Source organism: Argiope bruennichi, chromosome 1 (assembly GCF_947563725.1).
Source record: "Argiope bruennichi chromosome 1, qqArgBrue1.1, whole genome shotgun sequence".
NCBI classification, from domain to species: Eukaryota; Metazoa; Arthropoda; class Arachnida; order Araneae; family Araneidae; genus Argiope; species Argiope bruennichi.
This window is the reverse complement of record NC_079151.1, coordinates 108,820,860-108,843,706: the sequence shown is the minus strand read 5'-3', so window position 1 is coordinate 108,843,706 and position 22,847 is coordinate 108,820,860. Positions and strand designations below refer to the sequence as shown.

At 27.4% G+C, this 22,847-nt stretch overlaps 2 protein-coding genes across 2 annotated transcripts in view; both read left to right on the top strand.

The window, feature by feature from the left end:
• The window catches only part of LOC129974360 (sphingomyelinase phosphodiesterase C-like), a 28,419-nt gene extending 23,296 nt beyond the window's left edge, over positions 1-5,123 (top strand). The window contains exons 7-9 of the mRNA XM_056087549.1: positions 1,988-2,311; positions 4,929-4,988; positions 5,115-5,123. Of these exons, the coding sequence (XP_055943524.1) occupies positions 1,988-2,311; positions 4,929-4,988; positions 5,115-5,123 (393 nt within the window). The remainder of the gene's footprint in view (positions 1-1,987; positions 2,312-4,928; positions 4,989-5,114) is intronic.
• A 9,045-nt stretch (positions 5,124-14,168) lies between these two features.
• LOC129967447 (acid sphingomyelinase-like phosphodiesterase 3b) lies at positions 14,169-22,317 on the top strand. The gene is made up of 7 exons (XM_056081886.1): positions 14,169-14,516; positions 17,134-17,365; positions 18,710-18,963; positions 19,351-19,514; positions 19,630-19,822; positions 20,433-20,626; positions 21,553-22,317. The coding sequence occupies exons 1-7, from the start codon at positions 14,447-14,449 to the stop codon at positions 21,973-21,975; spliced, it is 1,530 nt and encodes a 509-aa protein (XP_055937861.1). The 5' UTR covers positions 14,169-14,446; the 3' UTR covers positions 21,976-22,317.
• Positions 22,318-22,847: the final 530 nt, after the last annotated feature.

Here is a 22,847-nt window from a genome sequence, read left to right as displayed (position 1 = left end):
CTTGCGAATCAACAAGTCGCCAAATGCACATAGTAAGAAATATGAAAGTGAAGTTCCAGTTCCTCGAAAGCTGGAAGGTGGATTAACACGACAGTTGCATTTTTAACAGCAAAATGATGTTATGCTGCCGTCCTGGCCTAAGGGTAGCGCGTCTTCCCCGTGATCTGGGCGTACCGGTTTTGAGCCCTGGTTCGGGCATAATTGTTTTCTACCCTGTGGTCTATTTTTGAAGTGTGTGATAGAGTTTTCCCCCTCCCTGTAAAAAGGGGTAGTGCAAGTGTGTGTGTGAGAACAGAGAAGCCTTCAGAAGCTACTGCACCCTTCTTTCCCCGATCTCTTACCTGATTTGATTTGGTATTCAATCCAAGGGAAATAAGCAACAACAGCAACATATGATGTTATGAAATTTGACATCCATTAGGATTATTCATATATAATAAAAAAGGTAAGAGGTGTAAGGTTTCTGCACTCATTAAATCTTTAATGCCTGTCATAATTTGATGCTTAAAAAGATTTTCTTGGTAAGATTTTTGAACATTAGATTGTGCATTAAAACTTCAATTGAAAATTAATACAATCAATATTTCGACAAACCAACTGAACGCTAAAAGTGACTAGTATAAAATAAAACCATATAATAAATTGAGATTACAAATGAAATGCAGGGTTTTTTTTTATCCTCTTCCATAAAGCATTTTTATTAAAATTACGATGGCAGAATGTGTTTATTGCAATTTGCTAAGATCTGAGATTACTAACCCCACGACTGAGTCATGGAGATCATGACACCTCCCCCTTCCCATCCTCCAATCCTTCGGCAATAGTTATATATGATTGTTAGATTTAAAGAAAAAAAGCATTAATCGAAATCGGTTGGGTAAAAGAATAAATATATTGGTTTATTTTTGTAATCCGTCTTTTTTGTGGTCTTATACATCAAATCTACTTTAAATAACAGCCAAAAAAATTCATACTGAACATTTATCGGAGACTCATATAAAATCCCTATCAATAAAACAAAGCGTAATACATTTTATACAATCGAGTTAAGACGGCGAGTCTATAATAGTATATATTGTATTCTATATCATCTCTTATGCTTATTCAATTCCTACTATTAACTCATTCTCTCTATATATATATCTTGATCAAATTTTCAGTCGTTAATAAAATATTTTTTATTCATCCACTCAAGTTCAAATACATTTTTTAAAACTTGTAATGGATGACACTTGATGTTAATACAGTTTTTTTTCAAATATTAATTATTAAATAAATTTGTCCAGTAATTTCTATTTGATCTCCAAATTCGTCGCCATGTCGCCAAATGGTATCCAAGTTTGTCGCCAAGCTCTGAGATTACTGACGCGACACTCGATCATAAATAAGATTATATATATATATATATATATATATATATATATATATATATATATATATATATATATATATATATATATATATATATATATATATATATATATATATATATATATATATAATATAATATAATATAAGAAAATAAGTAGGGATTGACTTAAAAATTTTTATTTATATATTACTTGTTTATATTATATATTATCAGCTATATGTTTATATATTATATATGTTATGTCATATATTATCAAAATTGTAAATATATTCTATATATATAAATTACATATATTACATACAGAATATTATATGTTTTTTTTATATTTCTTACGACATAATTAATTCAAATTAGAATTAGAGCCATAATTATAATTTGATTTAAAACTCCAGAAATTTGATTAAAAATATTTACTTTTTTTAATTTACTGATAAAAGTGCGTTAAAAATCTTTCATGGTTTTTTTTTTTTTGGGGGGGGGGTTCTGATTTTTAATCTGCATTGTGTTGTATAGTTTAATATTATAATTAAATACTCTAAGCAATCGAACAGTTTATTTTATCTTTTGTGAGTGATAGGAGATTTTTATTACTTCAAAATTGGCTTTTCTTTACAGAATGAAACTGCTATGTATGAGCTTCTCTATTCTTTTACTACATTCTTTGGAGTGAAGGATTTGACTACCCAATCACTTGTGAAACATTACCAAAGACTGCAACGAAGTTCCTTGTGGTTCAATGCATTCTTCAAATTTCTTACTGCCGGCATGCAGACTGCTGTTTGCGATAAAACTTGCAAAGTTGCTCAGCTTTGCGCGATAGCTGCCAGTAGGCCAGATGACTACGACAATTGTTGGCGCGTAGCTGAATCTTTAACTACCAATCAGCTTACAATTTCAAAGAATTCTATAATTATATTTATTGGCATATCTGTAATACCTGTAATTATTCTATTATTGATAATTGCATATATTGTGTATAGAAAGGTTAAGTCATCTCAAAATAAAAGTGACTAAATTGGATTTTTCCTTTACTTTATATTCACCTGTCAGACCTCTAACCTCCACGTAGCTGTTCCGGCCAAAACCAGCTGAAAGAAGATAAAGTGAAGAGAGAGAAGTTGGTGCCTGACACCGGTAAGCGTGTAAATTAGGTCCGGCAGAAGCTACGAGAAATAATTTTAGATATAAATCGAAATTTAATTGTACATATTTAAATAGCCATCAATCATTTAATCCGTAAAATATAGCCATAATAATCCATCCATAATAAACTTGTGTTGCAAAGAAAAGTGTCATCACTTGTGTCAAGGCACGCAACATTACCAGTAAAGTATATTGGACATAAATATTCAGTGTATAGTCATAACGAAACGAATAAAACTTTTAAGCAAACCAGTGGCATTGGTCTGCCTCAAAATTTTTCAGATATTTTTAATAAAATTGTTATCTTGCCCCCCCCCACAACCCGCGAAAAAAATGCGTGGATTTTGGATAAGACAGAGAATGCCTTGCATATCATTGGCGTAAATTGCCTTGCGTCATCGTAATTTGAAATATTATCCTTTGGCGGGAATTTAGAATTTTTAGTGACTATATCGTGAGATCCTTGATGAGTTTTTGGCGATTAATCCATGACATGCAGTTAAAACATAACCAAAAATTGAATTTGCGTTTTTCATGTTAACCGATTACAACCGAAATTTGACACAAACTGCAACTGTAGTAACAAAATCATGTACAAAATTTGATTTATTTGATTCATTTCGTTTTGGGGATATCGCGTTTACATGCTTCAGAGAGTACAGGCAGATAGACTTTCAACCCCTTGTTTTAATTAGCTCAAAAATTGATAAGTGTCTTCACTATAGATGTTACATCTGTATAACGAATTTTTTCTCTCAGTTCTCGTAGTTTTATAGTTATCGTGACGCCGGATAGATAGACTTCCTTTGAATAGATTTAGCACAAAATTTAAAAGAAATTTACAAATTCGGTGTATATACTAAATTTTATACGTCTAACTCAAAATGTTTTTGAGTTATTTATCTCACAGATAGGCCGGTATAATGCCAAAAATGTGTTTTCCTAACACATGGGCGTTTGAAATGTAAAGATTCGTCAAAACTTCGAGTTGGAATTTTTTTAAGATTACGGTACATTTCCTATGCTTCTTATAAGAGAAAATAAAAAAAGAGATAATACGCAAACTTGCTATAAACGTTAAAGTATTCTTGCTAATTATGATGGTTTTTTTTGGTTTGTTTGTTTGTTTTTGTGACAATTACATCTTATAATGATTTATGAAAATAGGAACAAATAACGTGAAGTGAAAGTATGCTGATAAGAAAGAAACCGTGAAACAATAAAGTTACAAAATAAGATTCTAACAATGCTATTAAAACTTAAATCAAATAAAAATTATTTTCATAGTTCGTAATTTTTCTAATTTGGCTCCTTTCCAATTCAGCAAAGAAATAAAACTGTTCACATGGATGCGCGTTTCTACCGCAGATCAACAAAAAAGGTTTTCAGGAGAAGTAGAAAACAATTAATTAAATGTCAATAAAAAAAAAACTTTTCTATCATCCAAGTACTAAATAAGAAAAAATGTTCGAATGATCACCTCAAATAGTTTTAGAAACAATGGAATTAGAATATCAAATGCAGTAATTTTTAATTATAATTTTAAAAATCAGTGGGAGTGCCTCACCAAAAATTCCTCGCATACTCTCTAATAAATTTTTCATGCCAAAGAACACCTTATAAGGCACTGGCGCTAAATAATTACGGAATATTAACTTTTGGCATCAATTTAGTTCCCCGCCCCCTTAATCTATCGTGTTATCCTTGACGAGTTATTTGGCTTTTAATCTCTGGAACGCGTTAATAGTATCCCAAAATCGAATTTTTGTTTTAGACGCGTTTTTCTCAATCGATTAGAACAAAAAATTTGACACAAAACGGAACTTGTAGTCACAAAATCCCATACCAAATTTGATATATTTAAGTCATTACGTTTTTGAATGATCGTGTTTGCATGTTTTTGAAAATACGGACCGACAAATGGTCAATCCCTTGTTGGATTTGGCTCAAAATTAGACAGACATCTACAACAGAGACGTTAAGTCTCTGTTCCGAATTATATATATCTAGCTCCCTTCGTTTTGTAATTATCGTGTTAACTTATATTCGGACAGACGGACTTCCTCAGAATGGATTTTACTTAAAATTTGATAGAAATTTGCAAATTTGGTGTTAACACCGTATATCAAATTTCATTTGTCCAGCTAGAAGAGTTTTTGAGTTATCTTTCTCACAGATGGGCAGACGGACATTTTCTGAAAAAGCGTTTTTCGAACTTGGAAAGGTCTAAAATGTGGAAATTCGTTAAATTTTTTCGTTCGATTTTTTTTTTTTTTTTTTTTACTATACTTTCTCTATACTACGTATACGATAAAGTAATTATTCTGAAAAAGTGCAATTTTTTTTTGTTAAACAAATTTTATTAAATTCAATAAATTATTTCAGAAGTGCAATTTTTTTTTTTTCTTTTTAGAATAACAACTGTTTGTTGCAATGTGCAGCAGTTTGCACTGATGTTTTTGTTGCATCATTGGTAACAATATTATCTGTAATTACTTTTGAAAAATCAAACAAAACATTGAATATTTTATATTAATTATTATCATTTTATTATATTAATAATTTAATATATTAATTATTTTAAATTTTGTGTTTCCAGGTAAAATGAATCTTCATTACGACTATCTGTGTTCCACATTTCGTGACTGTAAATGTGATAGATCTGCTTGGACATTTCAAACACATACGCAAGAACATACACACAGCGCATGCGTGCATCCGCGAGTGTACACACACGTGACCTCAGACAGTTTCTTGTATAAATATGGATAATCAAATATATGTAGTGACGAGCGCCTGTTGGCGAGCGCCATCTGCTGGTTGTTAGACGGAGTTGACGCTGGTTAGACGGAGAGCAGATCAGACGGATCTGGACGAAAGTAAAGACGAGACGAGACGAGACGCGACGTATTCGATGAAATCTACTGAATGTTCAATTCTTTTATGTTAATGTATATATATCCTAAATGTCCTAATCGTCCTAAATGTAATTAAATGTGCGTTCTAAAATAGTAGTGATTTCTGAGTCCTACATATAATCCTCCAAAATTTCGTAAAGTTTAAAATGAGCGATAAAACTTTTTTGAAGCTTGTAAAGCATATTTTCACCATTAAATAGAGATTAATAGAATCATAAATGTGTATAGTTTTTTAAAAATTCCTTTGGACTGTCATATACTATAGCTTGAATGTCGATAGAGTAAACAAAAGTTTGTTAACTTTAGATGCAAAAAATTATAGAAAATTATCTATCTTTACCTTTTCCTGCACTTTCAAATAAAAATGTGTCCTAAAGCGTGCCGTCTAAAAAAGTTAACCACTGAACGATGTAGACAAACAAGATATTCTAAAAATATCCATCATTATCAGTTTCACTGACATCTCGTCAGTATTGTTTTTTGATTATATAACTTCTGGATGAGATAATTCGAGTCAATAACTTGTTCCAAGTTATCTTTTATCACTACAAAATGATGATGTACTCTTTTTTATATTCTCTTTCCAATATTCTATTTTTTCTCTGATATTTCACTATTTTTACTTTCTCGTATAGAAAGTATATATATATAAAAAAAAGAGTGTAAATAACTAGAATTCTGACAAATCTCTACATGTCAAATTCACATGAATCTGAAAAATACATTTTTGAAATTATATTTCTGTGAGTACATTAACTCCAAAATAAAACGCTTTGAGCTAGAACTATGAAATTTGACCCGTGGTGTTTTGATGGTGGTGATGGGGAACCAAGATTGTTTGAAATATGAAAATTCATCAAATTTCGGCTTTAATATTTTTTTGAATATTACAAGACTTTATATAATTCGAAAATGAGAAATAAAAATTAATTTCATTAATAATAACTATAAAATTAATAAAAAAAAGTAAATTCAAATTAGAGTTTTTTTTTTTGTTTGTTTCTTTTTAAAATATGGATGCCATTTTTTTTTTTTTATATTTTGTCTGAATTGCTTAATGAATTAAAGTTAGCGTATTTCAGTGTGGTAATATTACTGAAATGTCTTCAATCTTACCTTTGGTAACAAACGCACAGAAAAATGATATGAAAATATGTTTTATGAATCCAATATGTTCAAAGAGACAAATAAATTAACGTAATTATGTTTTTGCAAGCTATCTAAAATTTTATGAACTCTGAGCTCACTTCCATAAATAGTAGCTAAATGTGTGTAGTTAACCAGCCAAAATTTAATCAGCTGTTATCCATTGCACACATGGCCGCTAATTAGGCAATAGTTAATTTTGAAAACAAACAGTATCATAATCTTTTCTAGAAACGATTTATCTTAACGGCTGTATCTTAATTGTGCTCTTTGGAATGGTTTCCTTGTTACAAGAAAGAACAATGAAAAATTCCTCCGAATTCGAATTCTCCAAAAAAACTAATTTGGCACAAATAATTTTAAAACGTATAAAAAACATCTGAAATTATTACAAAGTTTAAAAATCGTTTCATTTATTTGATAGTAGCCGCCTTTGGCGACCAGCCGGTTCACCAGTATTACCGCTCGCTACAATTTTCAATTAAATATTTTAAGTAACTTGTCTCTTAATAGCTTCTCAAAAAAAAACATTTTTAATCTTCAAATTTTTATAGTCATACCAAACTTATACTGTTGTTTAGATCGTTTTGTTCAATTTACTATATATATTTTGCTAATGTGTTGTCATTTCCGGTAAAACTTCAGCTTTAATTTAAAGTGGAAATGCTGAAATTGCAATTAATGTAAAGATATTTTTTAATGAAACCAAGCGTTATATTTTATTTATCATTTTTGTTGTTATTTATTTATTATTATTATTATTGAATATGAGTACTGCAAACAGAATCGTTCGGTATTTAAGTCTTATGTGAACTACAAAATATTTTTCATAATTTGCGTAATATCTCAAAGAATAATTCAACAAAAATTTCTCAGATTCAGCATAAAATTCAGTTTTTAGTTTTGCTTTCAAAAGGATTGAAATGAAATCAATAATAATATTTTGTTCCGGCCTATAAATACATTTCAAAAATTATGAAGTCTAAATTTTATGCAGTAAGGTATCATATTCTGAGAAATATTCTGGACACACCAAATTTTAAATAAATGAATGAATGTTTCTATTTTCCACGATTAATTAAGACTGATTTATGAAATTTTGAATGTTAAAAATTTAGAAAAACTCAACATTTTCATAATCTTAGGCCAATTAATCTTGAGAAACCTGCGCGCTGATTGGCGTATTTTCTTTAAAACGATCGATGGAAAATCTAAAATTATCCTTTTTTTTTTTTTTTTTTTTTTTTTTTTTTTGAATAGTGATATTCAAATTTTTATAAATCAGTCAGTTTAAGTGATTGATTTAGTTGATTGGAAATTAATTCTTTATTTAAAATATTAGTGTTTCAAGAACATTTTGTTAAACGTGATTTCCACAGCAGAAGCTTTATGTAAAATCAAAAATTCGTTATATATTAGAGTATTTATTGGATCAAGTTACATAAAATATAATCATTTTCCATTTAGACCATTTTAGCAGATCTGTGTCTATCACTAAAGGTTTACAAATTAGCAGTGTGGCCCTGATTTGAATGGATATCCTGTTCATATTAATCAAAACTTGCCTTAAAATAAAACTGATTTATTTAATTAATAATACAGATAGTGTAAAAGATCATAAAATAATTTTTCTTGAATTTATTTTTTAGAAAAAAATAATATTTTATATTTGTTTCATTTCCTACAGACACGTGACGAAAATCATATTTTTGCAGATTTCATTTCCAAAAAGATTTAATTTATTTTTAAATGGAGCTTTAATCGATGTGATGGCAACACTTTGGAAAAAGTTAATTTTTTCCCATGAATGCGAAACGTGCTCGTGCAGCTTAAATTTTATTTTTATTTTGTACGAAAAAAAATTGTTGAAAAATATAGTTAAATTATTTATTTAAAAATTAATTAAAAATAGAAATTTAATTTTAAGGTTAAAACATTGGTATCATTTAAAAGATAAATTTTTGATCTTTAACTTGATGTAAAAATCTTTTTTGTGCGGTAATATTTTTGGAAGTTATAGCAGAAACACGCTAAAATTTCGCTTATTTTTTAAATAAATAAAATTTTAATTAAAAATTCGAAAAAATAACCCAGAGGTGCACATTCCCGGCCTCCAAGGTATACACGTGCCACATTTCGTAGCTGTTGGTTGAACGGTCTGGCCTGTAGAGCGCCAACACACACACATTCACACACACACACATTGAGCTTTATTATAAGTATAGATAAACGAGGAGTGTCAATGTTCCGATAACAGTGAATGAAACGAAGGAAACATAATTGAGATAAAACTAGCTTCCTTTCACGATCATCTAATAAATCGAAAATTTTGAGTGCATTTAATTGCAGTTAAATTTTTTATTTATAACTTGAGAATAAAGTATTTTTTATTGAGTATACCTTAATAAAGTATTTTAAGAATCAAATATTGATAGACAATAATACTATGTCCATTTTATACTGTTCTCTTTACTGTCTACATGAACATTCCCAATATAGCCGAGTACACTGGGAATGTAATTAAAACATCACTATGTAATTCCATCTGTGGGAATGTAATTAAAACATCACTATGTAATTCCATCTTCTCACTGCAAGTTGTTTTTGGTGATAACATAATTTTACTATCTCATTCCTCAGATAAACTAGCTAGATAATAAACAGAATCTTTCTTTCTTAACTTACAACAATGGATGAAAATCACACCATTAATCATTTGATGAAATAATGAAAAGAATTTCCATTTCTTTCAGAAAATAAAATTAATTGTGGAAAATTATGCAAAAAATATTTTCAAGAAATTACTCAATTACATAAAGAAATCATTGAACAATAAAATGGCATCGTTAAAAATATAAATTTTAAAGTTTTAAAAGTATATAAAAATCCATTTTTGAGAGTTTTCGCTAAAAACATCGAAATTTCTTTTAATTTATTGGAATTTCGACATTAATTTCTCCAAGATACACATTTCTAGCTCCCCACTCCTCATTTTTTTCTGCGTGAAATTTGGTCACTCTCTGTTAAATGGTCTGCCCTGAAGAACGCCAATTCAAACACATTCCAACAAATTTTCTCTTTCATTGTTATTAAATACAAATGTGGTAGTAGTAAAAAAGTAGTTTGTAGATATTGTTAGTGGATTTGTGTATGTGTGTAATATGTATGTGTGTAAGCCTATGGTATCCAGACAAGTCTATCACACCTACGGCCAAGAAATTCGCAGACAGGTAATGGGGATTCAATACATCTAGAAGACCGAATTTTAAAATTTAATGTAAAAGAACTATTTAAATTCTTGTCTTGTTTTGGATAATTTTTCATGTGCATTTGCTCTTTCTAACGATTGTGGAAAGAAATAAAAACTATACCATCAAAGAGAGAGAGAGAGAGAAAAGAATTTTTGTTCTATAGAAATTTGTTTTGCGCCTCTGGCTTAATTTACTGAATGTTAAGAAATGTGTAAAGATTAGCCACTTTTCCCCTGAAAATTTTAAAAATTGAAGCTAAAATTTCTGCATCTGACATTGTGATCCCATAATACATTTTTAAAAAAATTAATGTCGTTGTTCAAATATTTGTCTAATTTAAAATATGATTAATCATATTGATTAATATTTAATTCACTGTTTCTCTGATAAATTCAAAGATTTTTTTCACTGATCTGCAGATAATCCGTTGAAAGAAGTTTTATGCCCTAAAGCTTTCCGGCATATTATCTAATAAAAATATTATCTCCCTTCCCCAGGATAAAACTGTATTCTGACAAATCTGTGAACACAACGAGTTATCGAATTTTGATTTTCACACATAAGATATATGTGTTTCATAGATATATAAGATATATGTGTTTCAACCTATATTTATGTATTAACTTCGTGTCACTGCCAAACGAACTATATTACCGAAAAAATCGATCTTTGGCTTGAATCACGCAGTTTTACCGAATCTGCCGCGCTATCATAATTATCAGATCATAATCGGTATCATAATACACAAAAACCAAAAAAATTGAATATGTATTTATACGACCAATTGAAACTAAAATTTGATAGCATTGAACTACAATTGCAGTCACATGATCACATACCAAATTCCTTTTATTTATTATTACGTTTTTCAGTTATCGTATTTACATGCTTGAGAAATTATAGACTGACAAATGATGAACCCTTTCACAGATTTGGTTTAAAATTTAAAACAGATCTACAATTCAAATTTTAAAACTATAAATCAAATTTAATTTATTTAAGCTGTTACGCTTTTGAATCATTATATTTACATGCATTCAAATTTACCCAACAATATGCCATCGATCCATTTGCGCAATCGGTTCCAAATTTGACACGACATTATAGATGTTAAATCTATGCGCTGAATTGTGTGTGTATAGCGCTTTGTGTTTTCTAGTTATCGTGTGCATTTATACTCGAATATCCGAACAGACAGATTTTTGTCTAGACTTCAAATTTTGATAGATATCTACGAATTTGATATAAATTTCATTCGTCTATTTTTTAAGTTATCAGGCATACAGAGTGTCAGACTACTGCTTTGCTTTCATTTTCAGGTATGCAATGGTATATTTCACATTACAAAAAAAAGGACTTTTAAATTATAATACATAAATGTGATTGTGGCGAATTGAGATGCGCGAGGATAGAACCTGGGATCTTGTGGTTCGCCGTCCAGTAACATGACCATGATACAAAAGCAATTGCTCGGGTAGCGTTTCTGTTAACTGGCTTATAAGCTTTCACCACATGATATTATGAAATAGACATAAATCTGTAAACTTATTATGTTTTACTGAAAAATATGAAAAACTATCCTACCTAAACTTCCTAGGGATAGAAAGTGCTAAAGACATAAGTGCAGCTGAATACGGTTGTTTGGGATATTTTATCAACCTTTTCTACTCTATGAATTCAAATATAATTTTTTTGACCTTTTACTATGTGCTCCAAAAACCATGAGCGTTTGAAGATATCCTGAACAATTGTAGAGCGTAAATAGATTTAGCAATTCAAAATGTATGGAAACTTCTTTCGCAAGCACCTGTTGGGACAGGCTCTATTTTCTATATTTGCTTCCATAATCAGACATTTAGAAATTAAGTACTTTTAATAAAATTTCCGCGCATAGTTTAGACCTAACACCAAAAAAATAAACAACTCAAAAAAGATGTCTAAATCATTAAGTATATTTTGACTATAAGTGAGCTTTTTAGCTAATATGAAACCTATTTTAACAAACATGTATAATATCAAACTGCAGATAAGAGAAAATCTGCCTTGAAGTTTTATCTAAGAAAGCAAATTTTGTTAACCGCATCTTAATAATAGCAATGGCGTAGCTAGGATGAGGTGCACAAGGTACCTTGGCACAAGTACCTTGACATTTTACCAGGCCTCTTCCCCTTAGCAAAGACAGGCGTCATTTTTAGGGGGAGAAAAATCGAGATATAAAATAATTGTAATCGAGAGAAAAAATACATTTTTTAAATCATATTCTTAAAAATTAAAATGATTTTTTTTCTCTTGTTATCTCAATGCATTCAGTTAATCTCGAAATCTTTAAAATTGAAATCACAATTTAAGTTCCCTACTCAAACTCAGTCTCTGATAGATGCAATCACATTACGAACATTTAAAAAATGACAGATATATCGTCATAATAAATACAAATCGTGCAAGTAATATTTAATAAATTGGATTTCCTAGACTTTGTATTCAGAGTTGATTTTCTTGAAATATTTAATATATTGGATTTCCTAGACTTTGTATTCAGAGATGATTTTCTTGAAAATCAAGAAAATCAACTCTGAATATAAAGTCTAGGAAATCCAATTTATTAAATATTACTTGCACGATTTGTATTCAGAGTATGAGAGGAATATGTGGAAGATTGTTACGAGCGAGGATAGAACCTGGGACCTTGTGATTCGCAGCAGAGTAACATAACCACAATACAAAAACAATTTCTCGGGTGTAGTGTAGCTGTTGACTGGCTTATAAGCTTTCACCACAAATATAATCAATTTAATACCGAATATGACATATATAAAATCATTAGGACATATTTTTTATTCGTCGAACATTTCCATGAATCAGCACAAAAGGAATTAGTGTTTTGAAAAGTATTGGGTTGTTTAGAATTTCTATAAATTATTTTGAACCAAAAAAAAAAAAAGAAAGAAAAAAAAAGCAAGGAATAGATTCTCCTAAGTTTTAAGCAAAACTAGCAAGAATGATCTCCCCAAAATCTTCTCGCATACTTTCCTATAAATATCTCATCCCCCCCCCCGCATAAATTGTGAACTTAGGATAAGACTGAGGATGCTTTATAAGACTCAAGACTTTAGCTAACAATAGATCTCTAACAAAAATAAATCTGAATTTTACTGAATCTACCGTGAGAATATAAATTTCCAACCTTTTGGACGCCTTTTAAAACCAAAATTGGATATGGAGCTAGTCATAGGATCACAAACCGAATTTCATTGATTTAAGTCATTGTATTTAAGTGCATGCTAAAATACAAGCCAAAAACTGGTCAACTTTTAGAGAGATTTGGTTCAAAAATTGATAAGAATCTACATTTTAGATGCTAAATCTGGGTACCAAATTTCATCTAACTTTTTATGTATTGTAGTTATCGACCTCACTTGCACTTGAACAACCAGACAGGCAGACTTCCTCTGAAAAGATTCCGTTAAAATCTAAAAATCTGGAACAAAAATCATATAACAAATTTTATCCATCTAGCTTTCTCCTTCAGGAAATAGACAGAGAGAGGAAAAAAAATATTAGAGCTGCGCTTGAAAGTAGTTCATCAAAATTTTTGATCTATTTTATAGATTTTTACAGCTTGTTTGATTTTTATTGCAAAAAGTGAAAATAATTTTATGTTCATTAAAATATTGAAAACGATTGTTACATATCCTTTAAAAAAATTATTCTTAAAAATGCACTAAATTTAAAGAAAAAAAAATCATATGACTTTTCAATTGCTATCATTATGAAGAATATTTTTTTAATTTTAAAACGCTGTAAAAGACTATTTTTGTGGGAAAACATTTTTTGTAAAATACCAATTAATACCTTGAATTCGAATAATTTTTCTCACAGAGAGACGTAATTGCAAACTTAAACCACTCACAAATGATGATGGTGGGCTCAATCATTTTCTTGTTTTTTCGTTCCTATTATTATTAGATTATGAAATGGAAATTTGAAATAGATACTGACAAGATTTATCACCATAAAGATGATCATTTATTTGTCATAGAGCTGAAAAAACGGATAGTGAATTAATTTTTGACTAGTGAATAAAGACTTCAGTTTTTTCCAGTGGTTAGATTTTAAAAAGATACTAGCAGCTCTTTCAAACACTTTTTGGATATCTGCTTGGAGCCAAATTTACCATAAACAAGCGGAATCATATTTTTGAATAAGGCATAATTTTTTTCACGCATCAGTTTAATAGCGCCATCTAACTGGAACTTTTGCAACTAGATTTATCTAATGATAAAAACTACCGTTACGTATTGTGGTGGTATTAGACCTCTATGTATTAGACACAGAGAAAGAGTTAGATTTTGAAATCAGCTGCTTGATTGAAAACGAACAGACGTGGGGTTTCTGTTTCGAAATAATATTTCACACATTGTTATCAAATGTTAGCTGAATTTAATCTTTTTTTTTTATTGAGACAAATGTTCTTATGGAAATAAATTTTAATTTTTAGGTTTAAATATCATCTCGATCGGATTTCAAATGAATAATATATGATTGTTATGTTTAGATTTTTGGAAAGTGGTTGATATATCGTAATTTTCAAAGAATTTTAAATATTTTTTTTCAAAATGCGGATATTATTTATGAAATATCTGATATTTTTTTCTGGATTTTGGACTGTTTGGTGTGATGATATTGGTAGGTTCTTGATTTTATTTCTCTCGTTTTTAAACTAAACATTTATATAAATCTTTTAAAAATGCTCCTAAAGAATTCAAAATAATTTTATATTTTATATCAATTATTAATTCTTCCTTTTTCATTACCTATTTTAAAAGTGTATATACAACTTACATTAACATGGTGCAATTGAATGTAAAAATATTTCATTTAAAATTTATGAAAGTTCTTTTGCAGTGAATTGTAATTTATTTGCGCTTTTAACTCAATGCTTATTCAAATTCGCGAATGTTTTCGTGAAAAGATATATTTTATTAAGCAAATAGATGGTCATTTATCAAAGTAAGCATTCTCCTACATTTTAATAAATTTGTAATTCTTATCAAAAGCAATGATTTTGAATTAAATGGAATTTCTCTGATTTCTTGAACGAGGAATTCAATGTAATGTCATATAATCATATTTATTAGAACTACCCTTACTTATATACAAATAGTATTCTAGAATTAAAAGATTAATTCTTTTGTTTCTCTGAAATTTGAGAATTCTAATTACAAAAGTTGAAGTAATGTCAATAATTGCATAGTGAATATTTATTTATTTTAGATGATTTATTGTTTGAATCTGTTTCATTGTAGGTGGTAGTGGTGGTGGTGGGGATCAGTACCATAAGATAAATATGTTTAGATTAACAATCACAATGAACAGTACTCTTAATTTCCTTTTCTGTGTATCAGAAATTAATTTTCTGAAAGCCTAATGCGATTCCTTAATATGGATTATGCTTTATACTCTTACAATTACAATAATTATGCAAATAACAAAAAAGGCACATTATCTTTTTCTTTTCTCTTTATTTTAATCAGCAAATCATACACTTATGTGGGATTTATTTTTCACAGAAACTTGATACTTGATTTTTGTCTTCATTTATTATTATTTATCTGAATATCTAATTATTTAAGGAGTGACTAGTGCATTCTTGAAAAATTTTATTTATATTTTTTTACACTAATTGCAGGAAAATTACTGTTTAGTTTCTCCCTTCATGTTTCTTAAAAACTATCCCTTGTGAAAAGATATGCATATGTAGGGTTCAGAAGGTATTTAGTGTAGGCTAATAAACATTGAAGATTTAGTAAAAGGATCTTTTAAAATTAATGGTATAAACATACTAACTTTTGTTATTGCATTTTCTATAGAAATATAAAAATAACAAAAAATTTATCATTTAAACATTTCTGTAACAAAAAAAGTTCTGTGTTTATACAAACCATTTTCAGAAAAGTCAACCTTTATTTATTGGCTTCTAACCTTTTCTTCCATTGGTATGTATATAGAGCTTTATCTGTGTTAGATTATGAAAATGATTATTAAAGTTCTTTTGATAAAATTGGAACTAGTGTGAGAGATATGTGGTTGAAAAAATACAAGTTTCAGCTGATTTTGTTAATGGACCACCTGACTCAAAATAGGTAAAAATGTAAAAGATCAAATCTTTTTATTTCTTCATTACCTCACTTTTCCATCTTTTCTTAAAAATATATTTAAGTTAAACCAATCATTTCCTTCTCATAATGATCAACTTATGTGCTACAAATTTTTTGATATTGCAATTTTAAAAGAAATGTGTTGAAAAGTCAACCTTGTACTTTGACTGCTCTTTAAATTTGTAACATTTGTTAAAAAAATTCTCATCAATTGCATTCTCTTTCTCTTTCTTTCATCATTATAATCCAATCCTTACAAGATTAAAGATGATAAATTTTCTTTCTAACTCCTGGCAAGTTGAATCTAGTTTATCTTCTGATTTACCAATAAATTTTTTGTATTTGTTGTTATCGATAGAATGAAAGATCTAAAAGTTCTCCATGTCAGGTTACGAGAAATCTTGGATAGATTGACTATCCCATTATTTATACTTCCCTCATCAGATTTAAAGAGCATCCTGAATTTTTGGTTATAAGTAAATCATTTTTGTTAAAAAAGTGAACTAGATTTTATCTTTTAAATATCCTGAAGAATCAACATGGCATAAAAATAATAAAATATTTTATTTCTTTATCACATATTGCTTTTGTTATTATTTTTGAGATATTATCTAAATTTCTCTTTTAATGAACTAAACTGATTTTTTTTACCTTTTTTATTTACTAGTATTTCCTAAATGATCACTTTAAAATTTTATACGTTTAATGTTGTACAATAATTACAAAAATTATATTTCACCCATCTATCTGTATTCTCTCTTTATTCTTTCTGTAATATTATTTTTTAAATTTGATACTGAATAGTTACTTGCGATGTATTCTGAAATAGAAATAGTTCTTTTCTAGTCAGAGTTGAGCTTAGTAAAATCTTATTTGCCCTTACAGTATTGTCAAATGTCTTTATATTTCATAGAACTTAACATATTAATTACATTAAAAGAATTTTGTTTGGGTTTTGTTACAAATTAATTCTTAATTTTATTCATTAACTTATTGGCATAAATTTAAGATATATATTCCTAATTCATTTGATTAAAGCACAAATATTAAAATTAGTTCTGTCTTTTTTTCGTTTTTTGTTGATGTATGAGATAGATGTATTTGACTTTCAAATATTATAATGATTTGAAATCTTTTATTTTTAGGTTATTTTTGGCATATAACTGATACTCATGTGGACCAAAATTATTCAAGAACTGGAAATGTTCAAAATCTATGTCATGAAGATCTAAATAGCTTGCAAAGCAAAGCTAACAGTATTTTGGATAATGGGTTGTATGGAAATTTTCTCTGTGATTCTCCACAATATCTTATAAATGCAACAATTCTATCTATGAAACAAATTCATCCAACTCCTGATTTCATAATCTGGACAGGGTTAGTGCTTTTTCCTTTTATTAATATATAAACCTATCTATTTGAATTTTAACAATTGAGATTGCATTGTTTCATTATAGATATTTTTTTTCATTTTATTATTCTTAATTTATATGCAATAATAATGAAATGAATGCATTGACTCAAATAATTTATCATGATACCTTTTTTTTTAAATATCAGATGCCAGCTTTACTTATTGTTATCAAAAACAGTAATTTTTCATTTGTTTAGAATGTTTGAGTTATTTTGTGTTTAGTTTTTAAAAAAATAATCAATGTTAATTATATGTAAACAATATAAATCTATTATTACCTTTGAATTTCTCAAAATATTTTTTAGAAACATTATAGTGTATTTATTGTAAAGAGCAATTGAAATTCTTTTTGTAACTTTTCCAGTATTTGTAATTATTTTTCTCTCATCAAAATTTTCTTTTAACCATTCAAGAATCTGCCTTTTTCTACTTGTCATGTTCACCTGCAAGTAGATAATGCATATTCATTTGCTGATTTTCTTAATATTTTTTCAGTACAATTTGTTTGAATTCAAGTATGTAAAAACTATGATTTGTCTTATTTCTAAAATTGCCAAATTAGTAGGCAGTAAACTAGTGGGAATTCTATAAAAAAAATCTCTAAGCATTTATTTTCATAATAGGTAAATAATGTATAATTCATTGACATATGTTTTCACTTATTTTTGTTCTTATAAATCTATTATAATATATCCAGGTTAACAAAAATATTCAAAAGCAATAAATGGAAAATAAACCATTTGCTTGTCACAAAGAGAAGAAAAATCGCCTCTTAAGATGGATAATTAAAAACATTACTGAAATTTCATCAGTTTGAAAAAATTCTGGCTATGATGGCTAAATCATCATAGTTGTTAATTAAAAAGAAATTATCTCTCAAAAATATTTCTTAATTAGTAAAAATTATTTTTAAAAAATTAATTATAAGTTTTTTATATTTGATATAAATATCTTTAAAAAAGTTCTTTTATTGCATTGTTAATCTTAATGCTATTTATAATACTATGTACTTTATTCACTTTTTACCTGTTAGAGATTATTGGTGTAAAGAATAGTGCAAGTTACATTGTAGAGATTTTATATATCTTATGGCATAATAATGTTTATCCTGGTGAATCTTAATTTCCATTAAATCTGATACTAAAATCATTCCATGCATGTCTTTTTTGTGATGACTTTTTTATAGTATTATTGTTTACCATATGAATATAATTATTATTCTTAGCAATTTAGAAATCTTTTGTATAAACATATTATTTTTCTGTCTTGAAATGTTAACATATTTACTGTATTATTGTGTCTTCTAGGGATAATCTACCTCATACTGAAAAATTTGACCCTGGCTGGGATATTACTTTTGAAGCTATTAGAAACACTACTCTGCTCCTCTCTTCTACTTTTCCGAATGTACTAATATTGCCATCTATTGGAAATCATGATAGTTTTCCCCCTAACATTTTGCCTGCTGACAACACATCTAATAACATTTACAAAGGGTATCTCGAAAAAGGAAGGTGGAAAGATCTAATAAATGAAAGTGAATGGTCTACTTTTGTAAAAGGTATTATTTTAATCTATAATTTTTCTTCTTGATTTCTAAAATTTGTTTGTTATATGAAATTAAATTTGAGATGTATATCAGATATACAGTATCTGTATTAGTTTGTGACTTCCAGAAAGCTTTCTGTTATTATAAATTTATTACAAATGTTAAAATGTTGCATTGTTATGCATGCTAAATCACATATGCAATTAGAATGAAATGGTCAAAATAATAAATTGTTGGATTTATTAGATTTGAGCATTTTCCTTGATTTCCTTTGTTTTGCATATTAATTAATTTATAGTAATTTAATTTCAAAAACCTTTTTTTTATATATTTATTTATTTGCTTTTATGCTTTAAATTTTTAATTCATAACTGTTAATGATTATTATTTTACTTCAAGGTGGTTACTATAGTCATTTGGTGAAACCAGGTCTTCGAATTATAAGTTTGAATACAATCTTGTGGTATGAACCAAATAACCTCACTGCAAAAATAAGTGACCCTGCAAATCAATTTCAGTGGTTAGAGGGAATTTTGAAGAATTCTTCTAAATTATCAGAAAAGGTACTTTTTGATATCATCTCAAGCTTCATTTTAACAAATTAATTTACAATAAATGCAATGTATTCATTATACTTTTTATTCTAATTTAATACTTTTTTCAAATTCATTTTGGTAGGTTTACATTATTGGTCATGTACCGCCTGGATTTTATAATAGAGGTTTCCCTGGACAGAAGTGTGGCCCAACATTCCATCTTCCTCATTTAGAATCTTATTTAAAAATTTTGCTGAACTATTCACAAGTTATTGTTGGTCAGCTATATGGTCACCTTCATGTAGATATGTTTCAAGTATATCAATATAATACAGGTAACATATACATTAAAAATGTAAACAGAGAAAAAGTAGTATCAGAATTATTAAAAAAACAAACAAACTATGCATTGAATTTTTATTTGTGCTGAAGAAAAATGTTCTGTTTGAAAACTTATTTTTCTTTAAAAATTGTCATTATTTATCTGTTCTCTAATTCATTAAAATTTGCCTCAAAATCTGGAATATTTCTTATCTAATTGATATTGATAAAAGGTTGATAAAATTCTAAAACATGGTTTCTTTTTTTTAATAGAATGGAAATGTATTTGGAGAAATTAAAATATTAGTGAAATTTATGTATTGTATGCATTGTTCCTTTTTAGAAAGTATTTTAAAGTATTTATGTTGACTCAATAATTTTAAATTTCAAGTAATGATTATTTATTATATCTTGCATTTATAATTTCAAGTATTAATACTTTAAATTTGTGTCTAGTTTTTAATGATGTTGAAAATTATTTAAATTCCACATATTTATAACATTACATAGACTGAATGTATTTATTTACTTAATAAACTGTTAAATTTGAATATTTAACAATAAATTTAATGCTTGTATTATGAAATGCTACTTAAAATTTAATTTTTACATTGCTTTTCACAGGTGTTTTCAAAGGTTCCTCACTTTTAGCATCTTCTGTAACTCCTTGGCATAGTAATAAACAAGACAATGTTTCCATACCTGTAAATCCTTCTGTGCGATTAATTCATTATTCTCGTACAGATGCTAGGTTATTAGAGTTCGATCAGTATTATCTGAATTTAACTAAGGCCAACAATATGTCAGAAACACCTAAGGTAAGTAGGATAATTATATAGCATTTTTTTTATATTTTTGTAACATTTTAGTTTTTATAAAATATTTAATTTCAACCTGAATTTCAATATATAAAACGTTTTGAGCAATTTTTTTACTAATTTTTGCAAATATATAAACTTTTATTTTATGAAAAATTATTATAGTTTTGTTTTCAATAAAAAATAAAATTTCTACTTTTTTGCAATTAAGTTTTAAATTTGAAATTTTTTTTCAACATTATAAAGAAGTAAATGCAAAAGTAGTAGATTGGCTAATGAGATTTTCAAATGTAATGAATTATTCCTGAACTATTAAGTAATTTTAAAAAAAGTGTATGTATTTCTGAATTAAATCAAAAACTTTTTCAAGTTTGAAAAAAATTACTGATAAAACGATTTAAAAAAAAAAAAATTAACAAACAGATAAAATAGTGTTGTTTTAATTTTGGACATTATCTTGCATTACTGGAAGTTTAGAGTTTTCACAAAAAGACAACAGAAATTGTAATATCATAAGCTTTTAATATAAATAGCATTGCTACCTATGTAACTTCCTCTTTTTGGTTGTGCAATCTTCAGAGAAGATGTTAATAAAATTATTTCATTTGCCATTAATGTAATTAAGATTTGTTTGCTATCTTTTTTAAGTATATTCATTTAATGAAGCAATTTATAATATTCTGAAGCTACTAAACTACTAAAGTTGTATATGTTGAATACTGAAATGTTGTATACTGAAATAGTTGTATCCAATTACATGCACTGCATCATTTTATTTCATGCTATTTCTTTTTTTATTTGAAAGCTGTTAAAAAAAATCTTTATGAAAAAAAGAACTGTTTGGAATTTAAGTTTCATCTTTTTATTGAACATTTTCCCCCATTGTTTATATTTTCTGATATTTATTTACTTCTTTTTTTTTAAAGGAAAATACAAATGTATATGAATTGCTGTATTCATTTGCAAAATTCTATGGTGTTCCAGATTTGTCAACTGAATCTTTGGTTCAAGTGTATGAAACTCTAAAAAGAAATAAAACTGTATTTGATTCATTTTTTACATTTTTAAGTGCTGCAGAAAGGACTGTTGATTGTGACAGTGATTGTGAAGTTGCTCAACTATGTTCAATATCTTGCAGCAGTAATCAAGAATATGATATGTGTTTTAAAAGTAGTGATTATAACTATAGCACAACTCCTATTCCTCCTCACAAATCTAAAGAATCAGTGATTATATATGTGTCTATATGTTTGGTGACATTTGGTTTTATTTTATTATTATTTATTGTGATTAAAAAGTTTTGGATTTCATCTGGCAGAAGTGAGTACAGTCAGTTTTCTTCAATTTAATGTTCTGTAATATGCTCAATTTTATAAACAGGGTTTCTCAATGTAGATTTTTTTTGTCTCAATTCATTAAACTAATCATTTAGTAAATTATTGTAAAGTAAGCCATTAAAGTGTTATATTTTTTATTGCAAATCTTCTGCATGGAATATATTCTGTAATTTGAAATAATTTTCTAAGTTATTTAATAATCTTAAATTATTGAAGCAATTTTAAATCACTGTACCTTAAAAGTAGAATAAATTCATTATATTATCCTAATTATTTTATAGCCTATTATATATAATTACAATTTTGTTAATTATATTGATTAATGATTTGCTCAGTACAACATCTTTTTTATTTATTTATTTGAAAAAATATTAATTTATATATAAAAATAAATTAGTGTAATTGAGTATGCCCATAGATATAATTTTTTTTCATTATAATTGGAAGAAAAGAGTTTAAAATAAAATGATATTTATAAAAAAACACTTTGGTATTCTATAATAATGTCTTAAATAAATCATCAAAAATCATTCATAAAGTTTAATTTGTCTTTCAAATATTGAATATTGGTAAAAAGATAGACAGAAAAATTTTGAGACTGAAACCAATTATTTATGCATTTAATATTTAGTTATGTTTTTGGATAATTTGTTAAGGATTTTTCAGTTTTATGTTATTTTTATATATGTAATTATCAAAGGAAAGTTTCATATGTTTACATATTTTCTGAATAAGCTGATAAAACTTTTTTATCTAAATAAATTTTTTCCATTCATAAAAATCAACTTGTGTATGATTTTCAACAATGTGCCTTAGCTGAAATATTATTGCTTATTGTGAAGCTTAAATTCATTTTATCATATTTCCCTTATTGAATGCCATCA

Bases quoted from the DNA above. Each gene is read 5' to 3' on its own strand.
- LOC129967447 (XM_056081886.1), top strand. From the start codon at position 14,447: ATGCGGATATTATTTATGAAATATCTGATATTTTTTTCTGGATTTTGG. The intron at 17,366-18,709 runs GTTAGTGCTTTT...TGTGTCTTCTAG, and splicing joins GATTTCATAATCTGGACAGG to GGATAATCTACCTCATACTG. The intron at 20,627-21,552 runs GTAAGTAGGATA...TTTTTTTTAAAG, and splicing joins ATATGTCAGAAACACCTAAG to GAAAATACAAATGTATATGA.